Source organism: Solenopsis invicta, chromosome 2, assembly GCF_016802725.1.
Source record: "Solenopsis invicta isolate M01_SB chromosome 2, UNIL_Sinv_3.0, whole genome shotgun sequence".
Lineage (NCBI taxonomy): Eukaryota > Metazoa > Arthropoda > Insecta > Hymenoptera > Formicidae > Solenopsis > Solenopsis invicta.
In genome coordinates, this window is record NC_052665.1 from 7,649,524 (window position 1) to 7,670,388 (window position 20,865).

At 45.9% G+C, this 20,865-nt stretch overlaps 1 protein-coding gene across 2 annotated transcripts in view; it reads right to left on the reverse strand.

Annotated features, from left to right (window-relative positions):
• The window catches only part of LOC105200781 (protein O-mannosyl-transferase TMTC1), a 128,121-nt gene extending 120,438 nt beyond the window's left edge, over positions 1-7,683 (reverse strand). The window contains exon 1 of one of the 2 annotated variants that reach the window (XM_011168500.3): positions 5,109-7,681. In XM_011168500.3, coding sequence (XP_011166802.1) covers positions 5,109-5,440 — 332 coding nt within the window. In that variant the 5' untranslated portion in view covers positions 5,441-7,681. Of the gene's footprint in view, positions 1-5,108 lie in introns of both variants that reach the window. The other variant, XM_026130058.2, reaches the window with a different exon arrangement.
• Between the last annotated feature and the right edge of the window lie 13,182 nt (positions 7,684-20,865).

Sequence of the window (20,865 nt, forward strand, 5' to 3'; positions counted from 1 at the left end):
AAATAGCATTTCATTGTTGATTATTTAAGGATACCATGATCTTTTTCAAACAAGAATAAAATCTGTATTAAATTATCTCTTATTAATAAAATAAATAATATTTCTTAGATATTCACATTATTTTGTTCCCTGAATCTGGCTTGCCTGATAACGTGATTTACGGTGAAAGAATATAGTATTACATTCGCTGGAAACGTAGATCTGCTTTCTCCTTTCTGGATTTACCGGAAACCTCATCTTTTCCTTGTATGTAACGTAGCCTGGAACAACTCAAAGTTCGCCGATCCAATAAACGGAAGTGGTACATCTCGGAGAAGACAAATGCGCGCCCCAGGTTTCTCGCCGCGATCGGATTGAAAGAACTATTCATAGATATATAAAATAGCATATTCTTGTCGCGTTTGAAACTAAAATATCCCACATCGACGATGCAAGTACGGCCTGAATGCACTTGGACTGAAGAGTTCGCTCATGAAACTGTCCTACCCGAATAACTCAAATAAAACGGGAAGAACTTCTATTCGTCATGAACGAAGAACACCAAGAAGGAAACGTGATACACTTGAATGTGGAAATGCCCACTTTTGAAGTGCACTCAGATGAGATATCTCTCCCTTGAACTCGTGCCGAAATACAACCGTATCATCGCGTGCATCAAGCCGCAAGTACACACATTGATATCTACATGGTTTTGCGTTGATAAATGCGTAGTAGTCAGATTAGACGGTATAGTATTAATAAGATAAGAATCAAACTTTTCTTGGCGAGAAAAGTGTAATTGTTTATTTATAAAAAAAAAGAGTATAATATTCCATATCGTCAATCGTATATCAGAACAAAATTATTTTTATTACAAATATAAAAATCTAACTTTTTGCAAAGTCTCTTTCGCGAATCGATAAACAATATCTTGTTATAACAAATCTTTTTAATGTCTTTAATATATAAGCTTTGAATAAGATGCAGTCAGATAATTTTATGATGTGAAAACGGTCAGATTTGCATGCTCATATTTTTATGAAGATAGCGATTATGCGGGGTTGAAATGATTGCATTATTTCGATAACCTTATCTACTTGAAGGCACGCTTTCGCTTTGACAGCGAAATATGTATCTCTACGCATGGAAAGATATATATACCGCCACTTTGTTGTATTGTTGATAAATCAAATATTGATAATGGTAATGTGAAATTCCAATATCTATCTCGATAATCACAGTTAATCACAAGACTGAATGAAATATCATAGTCGACGGATCGTAACCGAGTGCGAGGCGTACGTGCCGCGCAACGCAAAGTTATATCACACGTCTAAATTAGAGCTTGCAGCGCAATCATTCATGCGTGTCAGTAGCGCCGCGGAACGAGATTCCACCACGTTGCGTCCTGGTCAAGTAATTTAATAATAATTATTCCCTCACAGGAGACGGCCGCAAAGCGTGGCCCATTGCCACTGTCGGCCGACTCATAAATCACCGGCTAACACCTAACAGACTTAGTCGTTGATCGTGATTTAATGCCAGTAAAATGCTAACAACCGCGCGAACGAGCCAATAAAAGACATCGTTTATGAGGAAATCTTAAACGATCCGTTAGCCAGTATTAGTCCCGAGATAGCCTTTCCATTGGTGCCACTTAATATCCGCGAATAAATAGCGAGATATAACAAAAATCTGTTGTAAAAGACTTTTTTTTAACAGAGACAGTAGGATTCGCCGATCGTGTTCCAATAGAGACGAATTCCAAACGGAGATGATCAAATTCAGATGGCGCTTTGTGGCCGTCGGCTATCGCGAAAAAATCAGTGGATATTCACCGTCACGGTTTTTGGCCACAAGCTCTCTGGCCGCAAAGCGCGCCGGGACAGAAGTACCGTACGGACAGTCACAAGTGACGAGACAAAGAAGAATCTCCGGGGGAAAAACGATATAAGTTCCAACTTGCGGTGAACGCGATTATATCGATCGTCATTGTACAGGTACAAAAGCTTCGGTGAGAGCAAGAGCTCGCGTGAGTGTATGTGTGTGTGTGTGTGTAATGTGTGTTATCAAAGTACACTGGATGCGTTGATAAATCCGCTAGAGAAGAACGTAATAGAGAAGCGTGAATATTCCGCCGCGCGCCGAGGACAGGGAGATTTCTCTTAATTGAACTGCACGTAAATAACGTAATATCGCGTGAACGAGTGTGCCGCGTTAATTGGATAGGTAAATTTAATGTTTGCGGAGCTTCAATAATCGCTCTCTCGCGCTTTCACCGGACTTTAACACGGGTAGCAGGCACGCCACAATTTTACATCAGACCACCCTAATTTTCTTAGCTTTAATCGAAGGTGATAGTCGCCTAGCGCGCGCGGGGGCTCTACGTATCCCGCAGCTAATCGCGTTTCATAAATATCGGGGCCCGCATTAGAGCACCCAATTTTGACGCAATCTCGATAAGCGCGAGCGCTGCGTATTATTAGACACCTGTATGCTCTCTCAGCCGGGGTAATAAGGCGTCACCTGATTTTATCTAGCCTTTCTCCTTTATCGGACTATCTGGAGCGTATTCCGCAGTCTATTTGCGGACGTAATAATCCAACATGATCGTCAACCTGTGAAGTTCGCTCTCTCGCAAACGTGGAAACGAATCGTTTCACGGCGAGCTCTCTCTCTCTCTCTCTCTCTCTCTCTCTTTCTCTCTGCGTTATTCATTCGACGCCGGAGCAAATACTCACGCTCGACCGCACCCGTAAATTATTTCCGGCCGAAACGAAGTAGTTGAAATACGTACAAGCTGCATGAAATCCCATTTTTCCTATCAAATACGTGCCCGCGCGATTCCGCGGCTTACAAATAACCCCGTAAGGTAACTGCTTTCCAAATATCCCTTCGCGATAAGGTACGCCGCGCCCCGTCGCGCCGCGCCACGCCGTGCGCACGGCTGATATCATCTCAATTAGCACCCGTCGCGTCAAAAACGTCGGCGAAGCGATCAAACACGCGAATTAAACGCAGGGAGAATAGATCGTTGATGCGATCTACGAAACGATATGCCACATACACGTTGAGTACAAGATTGCCCACGTCTATCAGTCTGCGGGTCGGGCGTAGCCGTCCCGTGTCTGCGCCATGTACGATGATATAGACGAGATAAAACGATATAAAAGTGTATATACGCGGACATGGCGGAATACGATGACTGCTTCGACGAAACGCCCGGGAATCTCTTGAAAACTTTGGAGAGGTCCGTGCGGAAGGCGTTGGGTCAACTGCCACGAATGCACTCTGGACTTTTGGGGTCGCCCCGGCGCATTTTCATCCGGAAACTCGAATTCTCAAAGCGGCATGCCGTCGGAGTTTCGTGGCAATAAAGAGAACGGACGATGAAAAGAGACGCGTCGCGAAAGGATGGGAAATGGAGTATGCATACGCTTGGAAAAGGCGCGCGGAATTGTCCAAAGCTTTCCACCTGCATGCCGGCGTATGCAAAGCGCGTTTGCCAGCGTAGAAAGAATTATCGGTGCGAGTTATCGATGATCAGAGAAAATCCAGTGTACTTGCGTTCGATTTCTTTTTTTTTCTTTTTTCCGCAGCTACTCGCAATAAAATGCTGAAGTAGATTATTAAACAAGATAGAGATTCGTAATTTGCTCGTGCATGTATGCGTCCCTCGCGTCAAACGAACGACGAAGGTAACGATATATCAACCGTCAAATATTGTAGACAACTCTCGCCTTAAACGGCTGACACATAAATCTTCGCTTATCCTTTCAACCGCGTGTCAGCGTAAACGGCACATTTTTCGCACGCGCATAAACTACTCTTCTCCTCGCCCGAATCGAGTGGCGGCAACAATGAGAGATACCAGCGTATCGCCGCCGCCGCCACCACCTTCTTCTCCTCCTCCTCCTCCTTCTGCTTTCCCGTGCGATATAAAAGCAGCCCCGTGCGCGTCAGTGGCGATCCGGATCGTTAAAGTCTCGTCTTCTCGACGAGACGAATGCGGTTCGCGGCGCGCCGCGGCGCCGGCGTCTCCGCGCCCGGGGATTATGGATGCGTTCCACTTCCGATAACGCGCGAAACGTGGAGGCGTTTATGCCCTCGCCCTTACACCCTACAGCTGCTCCCTTTTCCCGGCAGTCCCGCCCGCGCGCCGCGTTTCGCGCCCGCACACACCTCGTCGAAGTTGGCAACAGCATCTGGAGCGTTAAGGGTGGATGAGCGATGTGCCGGTGTCTTGCGGCGTGATGGATCGTCCAATACCAGCCAATATGCAGTATTGCACGTGGAGTGGCAAACTGGTATCCATGCATCAAATCGGCGGGCAGGGAACGAAGCGGGAGGACGGTCAGGAACGGGAAGGGGGAGGGGGTGGAAGTTTCGTGTACTCTATACGACACGTTACTGCACACACTAGCGTATGCTCGGTCGCTTCCGTCGCGGTCAGAGAACGGTTCTTGCCGATCCGTCCTTAGTGGTACGACCATAAGGTGCATCTCCGATTGCACGAGATACCTATATACGGCTATATATCTATACATGTACGTATATATGGAGGTACATGTGTATACGTGTGTCTCGTATATGTGTGTATGTGTGTATATTATATGTACATATATATATGTATGTATATATAGGTATATGGGATGCGAGATATCCCGGTAAGAACGGCAAGGATGCCGGTGCTGCGAGCTACGTGGTCGTGCCATGTGTTTGGAACGTCAGGCAACCAGACACGTTTCTCGAGACAATTTCTTGCCGTCTTATTTCATCCAGATGGATACGACCGTGCAGCGAATCGTATTCACTTTTCTGTTTAACGGATTGTCCTAAAGGACCAGTTTGACAAACGAGCCACGGGAAGAAAAGAGAAGACAAATCAAATCAAAGCGCGACAATTTCTCGAGTAACGGAACAAGTGTCGAGCTCTCATTAAAATGATATAATCGATAACGGCACAGCGGTAATTGATTGACAGTAATTCAAAGTTTCTTTCTCGTCGCGATACATTTTCAGTCATTGCCTTAAAGCCATTTTCTAAGTAGGTCAATCCTCTATCCTCTAATTCTCAGACAAACAGTCCGACAAAGAGCTCGATAAACGTGAGAGAAATATTGGCTCACCGAAACGTCAGAGTGGTGAAAGGTCGATAGCTCTTGTGACTATTGATGCTCTCCATCGGTGTACCCCAGAAATCGTCGTTGAGCACGCTGCTCCACGACGCCTCGCCGATCACGTCCCTGTTCCTCACTACCGCCGGTATGTCATCGTGCACGAAGTCGCAGTCGAGCGCATTGAGATAACAGCCGACCGCGACGAGCGCGACCGCCGCGTAGATGCACCATCCCGGTGGTTCGTTCGCCTCAGTCTCGTTGCATCCGCCACGGCCGTTTCTCTTGATTGACGACGATGCCTGGCAGAAGCAAGTGGCGGAACCGTTGTTCCGTCGCCTCATGTTGCTTGACGCTGCTCGGTACCACGCACGAGATAAGCTCTCACGTTCGTTCGTCCGCGAGCCGAAAGCGCGAACACTGTCATGAAGTCGCGAGCCGTTTTTTCGAACACGTTCGTTATCTCTTGCGCGATTGATCGCACTGCTCGGTGTGACTGCACTGATCGCGATCGAAATCAGCTGACTCTCGCATTTCTAGGGCGAATGCTCAGGTGGGAGTTGACGAGCGCAAAGCGTACCTTCGTCCTTTTAACGCTCAAGTACCGTTTCAATCACGCACCTCGGCATTCCACCTCTAATGCTCGTTTCATTAATAGCTTTGCGAGTAGACAATTCGTAAAGGCCGATTGCTTATGTATACCGTTTGCTGGCTTTTCGGCTCCCCAGTCGAGTCAAAGGGACATGATTCTTGTGTAACGCTGACGGCAAAGCGGCGCGAAATGTCGCGGTGCTAGCCGGTGCCCCGCGTTGATCTCTCCCATTTAGGCCGATGACGCTACTCCGACGAGCATTTGTTTGTCCCGCGGTGAGCTTGACAAATGACCGCGGGAGTTCATTATTTATCCAGTCGGCCGGCTCGAGCGTGTTCCAGATGAAGGGTGGCAGCGGGTTCCGCCCGTGAACCGCTCACGATTCGGATAATAGCCCTCGCGTGGACTTTCCTCGGGAATGGCTCCCGTGGGGGATTCAAGTGGATCCCTTTTACGTAACCGCGTAACGACGTAACAGCTCGTTACCGCGCGCCCCAGTAACGCGACCGGGTATCGGGTCGGTCCGCTCCCCGCAAATCACTGATCCGCGCGGATCATTACGTATTCTCCCGGCAGAATAAAACGCGATATGTCTATAGCTCACTTACCGTTCCCCGACGTAAGTGACGTTAACGCGTTACGGTTCTATAAGTTGCGGATACGTTTCAGGTCACGCATTCGACATACTCGTCTATTCTACGAATAGATTTTTAATTACGACATGGAGCACAGTATTTCTCACGATGCTAGATATTCCGGGTACCCTTATTCAAAATTTAACGTAACATTTGTGAAATGGTACGGCAACGTATCGTGATTACTCGATGGCCGACGATATCGCAGTTATTTTTATCGTTCCGCATCGATGTGTAATCTTCTACGCCTCGAGAGTGAGAACTCCTATGGTCTCCTACGGTCAACGATGAGACTATACTTTTTTTTGCTACATCGGAGAAATTTCACGGAATTACGGAGAACAGGCTGCAACGTCAAGCGGACGGCTGTGTGACCCAGATACTCGTAGCCAGGGCTCCTCCGTCGCCACAATTTTACTGTGCATATAGATCTATACAAGCGGCTCCTATCTCGCCAGGGGCACGACTTGAAATCCTCCGCGGCAGCGCCTTCACCTCCCGTCGACGACCTCCTACTTCTCTCGCCTCCACCTCTCTCTTTCCCTTGGCGTCGCTACCACTTGGCTGTTACTTTTTTGTTCTTCGGCTTTCCTCAGCTTCACCTCGCCTAGGCCATCGAATTCGATCGTTGGACAAGTGTCACGACGATTCTTTTTTTTTCTCCGTTTGCGTCTGGCATGCGGGAACTAGGGACGAACTTTCAACTTTCCGACGATCTTTCACTAGCGCGCTTCCCCCGCTGCTTGCCTCCGGTGAGATGTCACTCGAGACAAAAGTCAGGCATACTTGGCGTTCAAGTGGTAACGTTCCTTAATGTTGGTCTTGTTCATTCGCGCCGAGTCGTATCGCGTGACTTTTGTAAGAACAAAAAAATTCCATGCGATAAAAAATTGTGGACGATTTTTAGTTAAAGATATTTAACCTTCTCTCATTTTACCGAAATATTATACTTGGAAAACTCAATAATTTGATATTGCAATACCGTTTACTTTTTCCGATTCGCGTTTGTTACTTTTCTGACTTCTAGTTAAATCGCGCGGCAGCATATGATTCATATCAAACACCCTCGAATGTGGTCGCAGAGATCAAAATGTAATTCCTCCGCCTATCGGTGATATTCATCGGAGGTTGTAGCTTGCGCGTTTCCTTGCTTATTCAAACGAGATAAATGCAAATAGAATCCTCCCGAGAGCTTGTAATCTGATATCGGGCACTTTGCCGATTGACACGGCGTGTAAATCGGTACGCACCGCACATCGGAATCTCACAGATCACGGTAACGATATCGGCGTCGTGCTCGAGCGGGTCGCCGCGACGACGATAAGCGCGAGACTAAGAGACGACGGCATCCGCCCGGTTATATACCCGACGCACTCTGACCCGCAAAGCCGCGCCCGCGCACGAGCCACCCCCGGGGGTTTCCCTCCTGCCTGCATCCTCGCGCGCCTTCCCTTTCTTCTTCTTTCCCGTTTGCCGGCACCTGCAACCTTGGACTGACGTCATGTTGTTTACCCGTAGTTGACTTGGCAAAACAGGCCTCCCTTCGAAGACATGACAATTTAAATGGACAAAACTGACGGGACCATTGGCGATGAGTAAGGTGATGTTTTTTTTTTTTAACATTAAAGATGGATCTTTCAAATTGTCTTAAAATAAATATTAATTATAAATATTTTTAATTTGATATTTTTAATTGATGTTGTAATTTTAATTTATTTTGATGTTTTATTTAATTAAATGTTATTCGCATAACGATTTAGTTCTAATTTAATAATATATTGTAACGTTATTTAATATTTTTAAATAATTATCATGATAAATTATAAAAAATAACTTTGAGTACTAATTTTATCAGAGAAATATAATGTTTTATTAGATAGTTCCAATTATACCATTTTACATTTCTCTATTTTCGCTACTTATAGCTCGTTTTAATTTAATTGAAATCGTTAACGAGATTTCTACGTTACGCGTGATGTAGTTAAGAACGTTTGCGTCGAATCTTACTCGACAAAATAACAAAGACAACGCGCTGAGCAATTATTTATTACCTGCACTTCTCCCTCCGGGGATATCTCGCATCTGACAATACAACGGATCACGGCTCGCGAATCAGTGAACGTAATGACGATACGAGCTCGTTACCGACGATGATGATACGGTAACGAGCTCGTAGTGGTGAAGTGATGCTGCATTGTACGATTGAATTTGGCTATTGCCATCACAGCTCCAAACATGTATCAAACTGAAATTACATCGTATCAAGACATTATTATTACATAATTTTAATTGTTATTTCAAATCGTTATCATCATTAAACAGAGTTAAAGCGCCAACCTAACAACAATTTGTACGTAATAATTCATACCTGAACACACAATTTGAACTCCTACTCGCAAGCAAAGAGATCTGGTTTTATTTAAACAAGAGCTCATATGTATATTAATAAAAAATAAAAGTAATAAAATTATTTTTCGAAATAAACACAAAAGCGGATAGTGCTTTTGCGAGATTAACATGGAGACGGATCGGATCCCGTTTTATTTTAGTTTCTATTTCTATTCTTTAAACTTTTAACAAGATTCTGATGGAACTAAATTATCTTGAGACTATGAAATAACAGATATATCAACATAAAGTGGCAAAGATAGATCTGAATTTTTCATGTCACTAATAAGCAAGTTTCGCGGAAAGTTATAATTGAGCGAGATACCGGCATTCTTCTACCAAGGAACTTAATATTAGCGACATGGCTGTCGCTCAAGTAATTCGCATAATGTACCCGGCGCTCGCAATTAATGATCATTTAGTTCGATGGCGCCGAGTAGCCGTCAGTGGCACGATTCGCAGGCGAGCGCCGGAAACTTTGGCTCGCCAGCGCACTGAACTTCCGTATGAATCCACTTTCAAACTACGCAAGAATTTTTAATTACGACCCTATAGAGCGAAAAACGCCACTTACGTGTCACGTTAATGGTTCCCCGCATTCAGAGCGTCGGTCGGAGGAATGCGGAGGATCGGTTTTTTCACACGACTCCTAACGAATTTTTATTGCCGCAAAGGGGAACAATGACAATTCGCGCTAATTATTTTATTCGCACTTATGGTCTTTATTCTCCTCGGCCTCGAATATTTGTGATATCTCGCATGTTTCTCCGGAGTTTTAAGCTACTCATTTCTCCGCGGATTTAACTGAGAATGTGACATCTCAGTCCTTCTGCAGATTATACAACACTTTTCCACGAGGAACGTGTAAAGAATCGAGCTGACCGCTTCAGCAATGTAATTTTGCTGCGGTGCTTAAGCTATTTCTTTGTGGACTTTCCGTTGAAGTATAAATTGGTTTTATGCTCTGCCGCGGAAGTTTCTAACTGGAAACTTATAGTCGCGAAACAACGTCTGTAGACGGCACGGAAATATAGTGTTCAGACATTCGTTGCGCCTGAATATTCAGCGAGTTCGCTCGCTCGTTCGCTGCCTATGTCTTCGCGCGCGCGCTGCCTACTTCGTTACACCCGGTTAACGTTTGCAATCGTCTGACCGCATTTAATAATGCACCTAACCGACGACGGCGCCGCCGACGCCCCAGGAGAGCAAGGTCTGCCAACGACCGTGAAAAGGTGTCGGTGTTCCGTAAGTAAGGGCAGCCGCAATACGTGCGCGGGCTCCCTTCGTGGGCTTACCCGAGGGCAAAAAGGGAAGAGGCACGTGGAACAACTTCATCTGAAATAAAGATAAAGGCTGTGTCTTCCGTCTGCATTCGCTTTACTCTCCTCGTGCGTTTTCATTTATTAAACGCACTGGCGTATCGTCTGCCTCCTTCTCTCCCTCCCCTCTCTTTCTCTCTCTCTCTCTCTGTTCGATATATAAAGATCAACCAATGGCGAGCGACGAACGAACGCTTCGTATTCTCGTGCAGAAGTCCCAACAGCTTAGACACAATCTGATTGTCTCCGCGCCGGTTTCTTATTTAAATTTTCATTGCTCCTGGCGTCTTGTTAGCTCGTTATACGTTCCACTATTTGCCTATTTTATCGTCGAATCGTGAAATCACTTCGGTTATCTTCATCTTGTGAAATATTTTGACTCTTTCTTCTCTCTTGGCGCGAGATAGTATCTTGGACTCGAAAGCGCAATGTTGCTGCGAGAAATCACATGTTAGGCGCGCGGATACCTCGCTAGAACCGTCGTATCGATCGGCGGAAAATCTTAAACGCGAACCGACGCGAGAAATAATGCCTATAATTCGTACGCCTATAATACGGGACACGCGAACACGAAGCGGCATGCGAGAACGATAGCTCGCGCATACGAGCTCGAGTACGAGCGCGATTCCGCTGCGATTGCAAATAGTGTCGTCCGAAAACTGCGACGTTGATACCGTCAGCGAAAATTGGCGGCCAGTTGCACTTGCGTTATAATAGGACTAACGTCCCGATGGAATCGCGGAAGGTACGAAACCTGTTAACGCCGCTAATGAACTCGGACGGCGCAGCTTCATCAAAACAATTCTCGCCACGCGGGTAGACGCGCTCGCGAGATTTCGCGCGACAGAGACGGGGTAGTTTCGGCCGCCACAATAGGAACTCTCCGCGGACAATCAAAGGTGGTGGACATTCGGTCGGAGAACGGATGACGTGCACGAAGCGCCGCGCCGCCGAGGAGGAATGTATTTAATTAATGCGCTCGAGCGACGGCTGCGCGGTGCACACACGAGCGACCGCACAGAACCGGAGAATCGGACGCAGTGTCGTGCGGGTGTACGATTCGCGCGTGCGTGCGGTAAACTGTCAAATTTGTCACGAAACTCAACGCATCTGCAGGTGACCGGTCGGTGTGTTCAGTCGTCCAGCGAGGAGAAAGATAGCGTTCGCAATTTCCGGTAACGGCTCGCACTCGCGCGAGGAACACGTATTGACGAAGATTCTCGGCGAAACGAGCGGCCGGAATCCGGACGAATTTCGCCAAGCCCGCATGCCTCGAGAAAGCACCACCTCTCTTTACGGTCTCTCGCGCTCTTTCTCTTCCTCGGTCTTTACGCAGTCCACCATAGACGGGCTCGCGGGCTTACGAGAGAAGGGCGTAGACGTTTCCGAGGCTACAAATGTTGGAGAAATCTCGTCGACCGAGCAAGGTAGAACGTAATCGGGATCTTACCCCCGCGCTACCCGACACCCTTCACGGTACACGGGAAACTTGGAATGATTTCGAGCGCAGAGTTTCGGGCTTTGCCTTACCCCTCGGGCCTTGCCCCTTGGATGCTGCCCGAGTGACAAGAGAGAGAGAGAGAGAGAGGGAGAGAGATGGCTCTTGCACAATACGTGGAAATATTACCTAACATTTCGAGTTATCGCACTACAAGCTCACTAATTGCATGCTTTCAGAGAATACCGCGAAAACTTCTGACCCTGTCACATACTTTGGCTTTTAATAAAAGTTTCTTTACCAATTGCTTTATTAATAAAATAATGCGTAGACACGTTACATATGTAAAGAATGTGCAAGTGTTAATAAATTAACATATTTATATTTTCTTTCGAGATTAATAACCTTAGACTTTAGCTCGTATATATTGCGTGTGGGAATATTACAATATAGATTTAATTTCCAACAATATTCAAAGCGTCGAACGGGTAAGTCACCAAAGGACAATCTGGGCTGGGACACAACTTACAGACGAAAGGCGGATAAGAGGATCCAGAAAGATGGCCAGGTAGATGTAACGAGAAGAGATATCTTCGCGTCAGCTGAAATTCTCGTAGAACGTGTTCGTGTCCAGCCGGCGAAGAAACACACGCGAACGACCGAGTACGATTTTAATTACGATCTTATTCGCGCGCGCAAGCGCAGCTTGATTCAGAGAAAAGGAGGAGGAGGGAGGGGAGAGGAGTTACACGGGATTAGCTGCAAATTCGAAAAAGCACGTTCTACTTTTCGCTTCGGAATAATGCCGTCCCTATAAGTCTCGCGAGATCACATTTTCGTTCCGAGAAGAGAGAGAGAGCAGATCTGCGTGGAATTTTTTGCGCTCCAATACGTCTACGATGGACACGATGGATGCGGTACACGGTCGATCAATATAATCGCATCGGTAAACGGATCGGACGTGAAGGACCGATCGCGTTCGGACGGCTTTCGACGGCAGCGATAGTGGCGGCGGCGCGCGGCGGCGACGGCGTGGGAGCTTGGAGCTTGACGAGGTGGCTTACGCGCGTGCAAACGGCGCTCCCAATGCAAGTGATTTCGGCTTCTCGAGAGCTGACCAAACAAGGATACGCCGAATTTGGTTGTAATAAATTCACGGTTTCCTCGCGATCGGCTTGGCGGCAGCGTTGCTTCGCAAGCTGCGGGCGACGACGACGACGACGACGACGCGGCCGCAATCTCCGATCAGTGGCTTAGCGACGCAAGAAGATTTGGCGGAGAGCCGTCACGGGATACACGATAACGGAGCGCAAGAGGTAGAGTGGATTATGCGAGAGCGACTTCTCTCGACCGGACCGAGAGGACAAGGGCTAGACTGGACCGAACGGATTAAGGATAGCCTTACAGCAAACTTGTCGAATTATCTTCGACTAAGTTTGTTCTGAAATTTCGGACGCGACGACGGTCGGGATATAATGGCCGTTGCGAGTTGCGCCGATAATAACTCGGACGGAATGCGGAGTGCGGAATTCGGACGCAGTCGTAAATCAATTACAGGAGTCAGGAAGGCTCGTACGTTAATGAGTTTGTAACGAATTGGACGTCAGTGGGCGCGGCGCGGCGGCTGACGGCCAAAGCGGACTCGATTATCAATTTATCGCGAATTAATGAAATCTGTTAGCGAATATATTTTAATGATCCGCAAAGGGAGGATATCCATGTGCGTCGGGACGAGGGTAGATGCTCGCGGCTCGCGCGTTAAAGGCGTGCATTACTACCTCACAACAGAGACCGTCCGTTTTCAATCCTGGGATTTTACGACGGCCGGCATCAACATTTCATAAAGGATCGAGCAGAATGGAGCTGGGCACGGCTTGCAAAAACGGTTTACGAGATGCGTTTCGTCCGCCATATTTTCGTCCGATCGAAACATTTTGCTCGTTTTACATTATTTACACGGGCGAGCGGGCAGATACAAATGGCTGGCACAAAAATACGGGATCGACATGTAATATTTTAAAGCGTCGCTTAAAGTAACGCGACGATAAATCAAAACGGCGAAATGAGTGAATGTGTGTGGTTGATGCGCACAGAACAATGTAATTCGAAACGCACATGCGGTCCGTCCATCTCCATGCGTCAGATCGTTCTCGCAGATTACGTACATGGAAGGAACGATTTTACTAAAATCTAGCTAAGACGAATCTGAAGATTTTGTTCAATTATTCAAGTAATTAGAACGAGCTACTATAAATGTCAAAAGTTTTTGTCACATTGCTTCATACTTGAACGTCTTTCATAATTTTTTCATAATTAATTATTTTGATGGTCCAAACGTAATTATTTTGAAATCTAGCTAAATTTTTAAATACTTTTGCAGAACTACCATTCTTGCGTACATTCACAATTCATGTTATTTGATTGCCGCCACTTTTTACATTTTTGAGAATGCAATTTTTCTCAAATTACATTTTTGAGAATGCAAAATTTTCTCAAATTAGTAGACTGATGTCGGAAATCTTATATTATCTCTCAATAGCGCTATCTTGGACATAATAAATAATGTATAAGCTGTCTGCAACGCTTCACTTTATGGATACGATAAATAATGAATTCACGTAGTCGACTTGATATAACTCATAGAAATCTATAAAATATGTACGGAAATTAGGCAACTTAAATCGCGAATATATTAGTGACCGGTCGAATAAACGTACGGCTTTTGCAGTCGTCTGGAAGTAATGGGTGCTGGGACACCGCGATAACCAATGGAAATTTTTCTTCCCCGCGATAACGCCGTCCGGTTATCGCCTTTAACCATTGGTCGGCGACATATCAACGATAGTCGCGTGGAAAACCATCGATGCACTGCGCACTAAGTCGAAACTTTTCCAATTTTCCACGACTTCGTATTTATAACTTTGGTACACGCACACTCCTTTTATTCTTTCTTGCCGGATTCCCTCTAGAAGCAATTTCTTTGAGTTTGAAGCCAATAATTTATCCCCAATGGGTGCATCGAGCAACAAAATGTTATAAATGTTATAAATGAAAAACTATAACGAGATGTGTAATTGTCAAAGGCTAAAAAAATAGTGTAACTATCAAATTCAGAAAAAATTCGTACGTTACGGAAGCTTGCCACGGCAATGATCCAAACGTTCTGTGGCTCTTTAATCATGGACCCCTCTCGGATTTTTTTCTCTTTATTCCCCCGTTAGTGAAGCTCTTGATCGCAGGTGATGTGCGATTTGTCGACGCGGCCACCGAGTTTCTATCCTTCGTCAGGGATATATCTCAGAAGTGGTCAATCTTCGCGCTCTTTTTCCTCTCCTCAGCATTCGGCGCTCGTTTTCCCGAACGAGAGAGGAGGAACACGAGGGAATACGAACGAAACATTTCTATGTCAGATTTTCGGGCAAAAAAGTACGATCAGCCCGTCATTACTGCCGTGACGCGGCGGTAACCTGCCGACCCTTGAAAAAACCTCGGCGAATACTTCCATAACTCAGTTCATCCGCGACTTTCCTAGCCCGTCTTAAGGATGTCAGCGAAATTAACAGAGGGGAAAAACAACCAAGACGTTTGATTCATAAAAAAGAGAACAGCCTAACTGAAAGCTTTTAATGGATCAGGACTGCGCAATATTGCGAAGAGAGAAGATGTTCAACAGAGGACGTGCGTGACGAGTGAAATTAAATACTTGGGAAACGCTACATGTTTGGTAACGCAAATTTTAATAAACATAAACAAACTTGAAAGTTATTCTTTTAATAAGTTATGACAGAGGACAAGAAAGAAATATAAGCTGTTCTTTATATTCCTTATTTATAAATTCTACGAGTTATAAAAATTCGCAAAAATTTTCAAGACGTAAATTCTTCATTTACGTATTATGACGTCAGTAATGTAACTTTATCGCTTACTTTATCTCTTGCATAAATAGTAAGGCATAAAAGAAAAAAGAAGAGTGAAAATGTGAACATTCAAGAGAGGAAATTGACGACGCCAACTTCTCGAGCGGCTTAAACAGCGAAGTCGTCATGAAACGACGTCGTCAAGGCCGAAAAATTCTCCATCGACGCCAAGGAGTCACGACGGCGATGGAATAAAGTAAAAGTAACGGCGGATCGAGAAAATACGACTGCCCGGCCAATCCAGGGCGAAAAAAAAAGGAATCGCGGGCGGGATATCGTCGCGTAGCGTAATAACAACAGCGACTGTCAGGATCCGTGTAATCCTTCCCCGAGGATTCACGGTAATCCAGTGCTCCGGCAGGAATTCGTCTTACGAGCCGGAGTCTCGGACTATGGGAATTTAAGGCGATGACGTGAGCAGACGCGGGAGGGTAAAACCGAGCCGGAATTTAAGGCGTAAAACTTTTGCAATTACCGAATGTTCGGTATCCTTGAAAACTTGGATAAGTGCCGCGAATAGTGAACGCCTACCTTCTCCATCCACACGACCGCCCGTAGGCGCGCGAACCACCCCCCAACCCTTCCCGCGGTAGAGATGCGGAGGCACGCTGAACCTACGAGGAGAGTGCCGGAATGTGCAATAAAGCAGTGCGAGACGCTGCCAAGCGGCGTACGAGCAGCCAGTAAAGTAGAAAGCTTTTTCTGTAAAGCACGCAGTTACGTGCCAAACGTCGAAAATTTTGCTGCAGCAATATCGCTACTCGATCCTTGTGCTCCCCCGTCCCGCTTCCCCCATCTCCCGCAATCTCTTTCTTTAAGTCTCTCCTTTCCGCCTTCCGTTATCCCTTTGAGCACACGCGCCCTTTTCGGCATTTCGAGAGCGCACGGCGCAGCGCGCTGACAAGGAATTATCGACGGGTCGTCCTTAAGCGGGTCGTCCTTAAGACGAACACCCCTGGAAAGTTCGCGAGATATTTTCGCGCCCTGCGATGAACGGGAATAAGCTTTTACGGCGCTGCAGATTTTATCGTCCGACAAAATTGTCCCGAGAGATCTTTCGCGAATGCTCGGCGTGGTGCGCGAAATGGACTTCCAGAAGTACCGCTTGTAACGCGAGAAGAATCGCCGCGCGAGTCTTGCGATGATCGCTGTGGAATTTTGATCTTTGATGGCCTGCTTCGCTTCTAATCGTCCTGTTTCACTTGCATTAAAAATTTTTTAATCGTTTCCCACTGAGGAAAAAAAATTGTTTACTCGACTAAATTTTTAACTTAATTGAATTTCTTCAAAAACATAAATTTAAAAATTAGGTCAGAAAAACGAGCTAAATAAATTAGATGTCAATTGAAAACTTTTATTACATTAGTACTCAAAAATGCAATTAATAGAATCCGGAACGTTTCGGCTATACTTATTGTTAGCCTTCCTCAGCCGAAAATTAATTAAATTTCTTCAGTTCAAACGCATATATGTAATTTAATTCAAATACATAAAATATTTAACTTTCGATGTATTTATATATGTCACTAAAATACATATCTAAATACTTAAACTGAATAAATTTAATCAAATTGAAAAATCTAGTCGAGTTAACAATTTGTTTTTGCAGAATTAGCTTTTATATTAGAACTATAAATTGACGAAAATTTTTCATGTCATTTCCCACAAAATTGCACATTTAATTAAATAATATTTTATCCGCTATCTTTAATACGTAAAACTATAATCTGTCGACCACTTGAAAAAACAAAAACGTAGCAAAACGCGTAGTAAGCTGCTACTAAAACATCACAATCTCATTGCATGGAGCGGCAGCGAACACCAGCCATTGTCGTGTAAAAGCTTAATACCCTCCTTTTCAAAAGTTAAATCGCATTGCCGTTGGAGTTTGAGAACTACGCTGGCATGCTAATTCCACTTTCTAATGATACGAAACATTTACGTGTCCCGTAAATTCTGCGAAATACGTTACATCGTGGCAATAGCTGATAGTGATCGTTACGGTTGTAATAATCTCGCATACGTTCCGCGGCGCTGTGCTAACGACAACGTTATTAACAATGCCGACCGGTTACCCCAGACAAACAGCAAGTAAAGGAAAACAGTACGCACGGAATGATTCCACGGACGGGCAGTTTCACGCGACGCGGACGCTCCGCCACGCGTAACCCGCCGCTTGTTTTATCAACAAGCAAATTCGCGTTTTATCACGTACGCAGTTAGAGCGCGCGAATAATACGCTTTGAATAATGTATTTTGATTTAATGCAACGCGCACCGCGGCGGGCGCCGTATTTACCCTCAAAATTTGTCTCATTGATTCGCCGGGGTAACTACCGGGGGATAACGCCCGCGGGTCTGCCGACTGTCGACAATTAGCGTCACGCGAAATTGGTCCCGGGCGGGCGCGACCGCGAAAACCAATGATAATTTCGCTAACGTCATTATCGAACACGTGTTTTACGCGCGCGCCCCGGCGACGTTTATGCGCGCCGCAAGATCTCGATCAGCGGCGGAATGCAACAAAATGCAGGGAAATTTCGCGACTCCCTTCCATATCCACCAGGCAATGCGGTTTATCGCGCGGCATCTCGGAATGATAGCTCTCTCTCTCCCCCCCCTCTTCTCTTCTCTCTCCTTCTTTCTCTCGGTTGCGCATGAATAAGTCGAAGGTGAGTAAAATGAATATCGACGAACAGACTCGAGGTACTCGCCGGCAGGGCGATTATTACGTTTTCTTACGAGCATTCTTTATTGAATTTTTAATAATGCTGCGACAAGTGTTGCGCACATGACCTTCATGTGGAATGAGAGATACACGGGGGAGCGGTTACCAGTGGCTCGTAAGAAAATAGTTTTTCTTGTCGAAGTGCGACAGAACTTTCAGAGATAAAACGCCGAGTCTGTCGACGAACGGGGTGATACGCATGCATGAAACATGCGTGATTTATGCCGCGCGATCGTCGTCGCGAACTCGTCTCGAAGAACCCGTCCCTCGAAGATGCGATCTTCATTGAACGTATCGGCGACCGTTCGCGTTCGTTCGAAAGGAAGAAAACACTTCGCTGCAAAGGGCGCCATTGTCAGGCTTCGATAAAGCGATCGGGTCTTATGCATCGCGCGAGAAAGTACGGTTCGCCGCAGTCGACCCGATATAAAATAACGAAGAGGGCAACGATAACGGGTATCAACGTTTCCTCGCACCGCGCCTAAACTCCTCGACGATCTTACGTCGCTTATCTGATGACCCAGTTCACTAAGTTATTTCCGCGCAGAGGTACATAGCTGCATCGCGTAATAGATTTACCGACGTGACGGGCCAATATTGCCTCCTTCTAGACATCGGATATTTTTCTGTTTGATCTCAAGGCGCGGGGGGAGAGCGTCGTCGACGCCTACGTGTATTCAAATCCCTGTTTGACGTTTAAAAGCCCGACTATCGCCCGGGCGCGTGGAGATTTGACTTTAAGGCCAAAATCAGTCAAACTTTATTTTCGTGACGCCCATTTTTATCGCGCAGCAGGATGAAATTACTATCTCTCGCTCCATCCCGCGTTCATTCATTTACAACGGCCCATCCGCACGGAAACAGCGGTGCAGGCTTGTTCGCGATGGGTGCCTGCGAGTCTTCCATATCGTTCGCATTTATCTACGTAAAAGCAGCAAGCGGTAGGGAAGCAATATAGGCTCGGACGACGCAAAAATTGCGGCAACACACACTCCCCACGCATTTGGCCGGCCATTAATCTCGAGCTATACCAGACGCGGCACATTCTGTCTCGGTCGCTCTATGCGATGGTGCCGCTGGTCCCACATACGTACGTATGTATACGCATTGCGCCTAGTCATTCCCCCCCCATCCCACACCCCGCTCGATGTTTCGATTAAGCAAATCGCTCTCAGCAATTATTACATTACGATTGTTCTGCCATTTAATCGGAAGATTAAATGCACTTAACTTTCTATCCTCAATCGCATACGTCACGTGACGCTTTAGTTTCACACTATGGTTATCGTTACGATTCTCGGTACTGCCGCTTAAAAAAATAATGGCAAAGCTGAATGGCATCGTGATGAATTTTTCAACGCGAGCGATATGCTGTTTGCGAGTAAATATTTAATTTTGCATAGATTATAGATTACACGAATATTCGTAACTACGCGATATTTCAAAATGTGGAGTAAAAATGTTACAGTATCTAAAAAAAAAAAAAGAGAGAGAAACATAAACATGTTATATTTTTAAGACTTATTTAAAAAGTCGCAAATTACATCCAGACACTAAATCGTTTATTATTGAAAACAGAGTAATTTTTTTTTTCGAAAAATGCATTCGGAAAAAAATAGTGCTATCGATACAAAGCCGTTCCTTCCATTTCAGAGGTTCCCGTTTGACGGGCTGCGGAAGCAGATTCATTCGCAATTCGAAAGAATGCGCGATCGCTTCCCGCCGCAGCTGCCGCGCGCATTTCCGTTCACGTGCAACGAATTTCAGCCGAGAATTCGTTAGCAGCTTTGAACCGGCGTACGTGACGACGGCATTTAAAGGCACTATCGGGTTAACGGCTCGCTCGTTTCTCCTCGGGCGAAGCGGAGGGAGAGAGGGAGGCTCCCGGACATTCGGCTGGGAATCAGTGATTCACGATGCACGGGCCATAAAACCCGGTGTACACCCCATAAAAATATCCGCCCGGTGCGTATAGGAAAAGTGCGCCCGGCCGTGGCGTTTTATTTTCGATCACATGTCGCACAGTTTGCGGGACATTACTCGGGATTAATCCCGGGCGCGTTGAAAATGCCGGGCGCATCACCGACGCGCGCTGTAATTTATTAATCCTCGCGCTCGCGTGCGCGCGGGCGCGGGCGGAATCCATCTCTGTAAAAACACGTGGCGGCAATTGTAATTAAACGCAGATGTCGTGTCTCTGCGAAGGTTACGGCCGGAACGGATGAGATTCTGCAAAATAAAATAAAAATAAAAAAAAATAGATACCTGCGGTAAAAAGGATAGCTTTTGCGCGCGTTTTCACAATGAAAAGCGTCGACACGTTTTGACAGCGATTTGAAGATAACTCTTGGTTTTCAACGTCTCTCTGCAGCGGGGAGGGAACGGGGGACGGAGGACGGATATAGTCTTTTACGTGAAATGCGTGAAGGGTTAGTAGATAAATTTTATTCCGATGTGGTAAGAGAGAGAAAAAGAGAAACATGTATGCATGCAGGTCGCATGCACGCGCGGATGCGAGCTGCAATCGCATGTGTAGGCGCGTGACAGCTAATTTATAACAGCTATTGTAGGAAACTTTTTGCCGAGCGGCGTGACATCGTAACGAACGATAATCGCGATCACGCTCTATCGGAGAGACAGGTCCTGTAATATACTTTACGATTTACAATCAAAGGCAACCGTGTAAAATGGCGTTAGCCTGTGTGTGTATACGCGAAACGGTGTATGACTTATTAATCCCAATGCGACCCCGA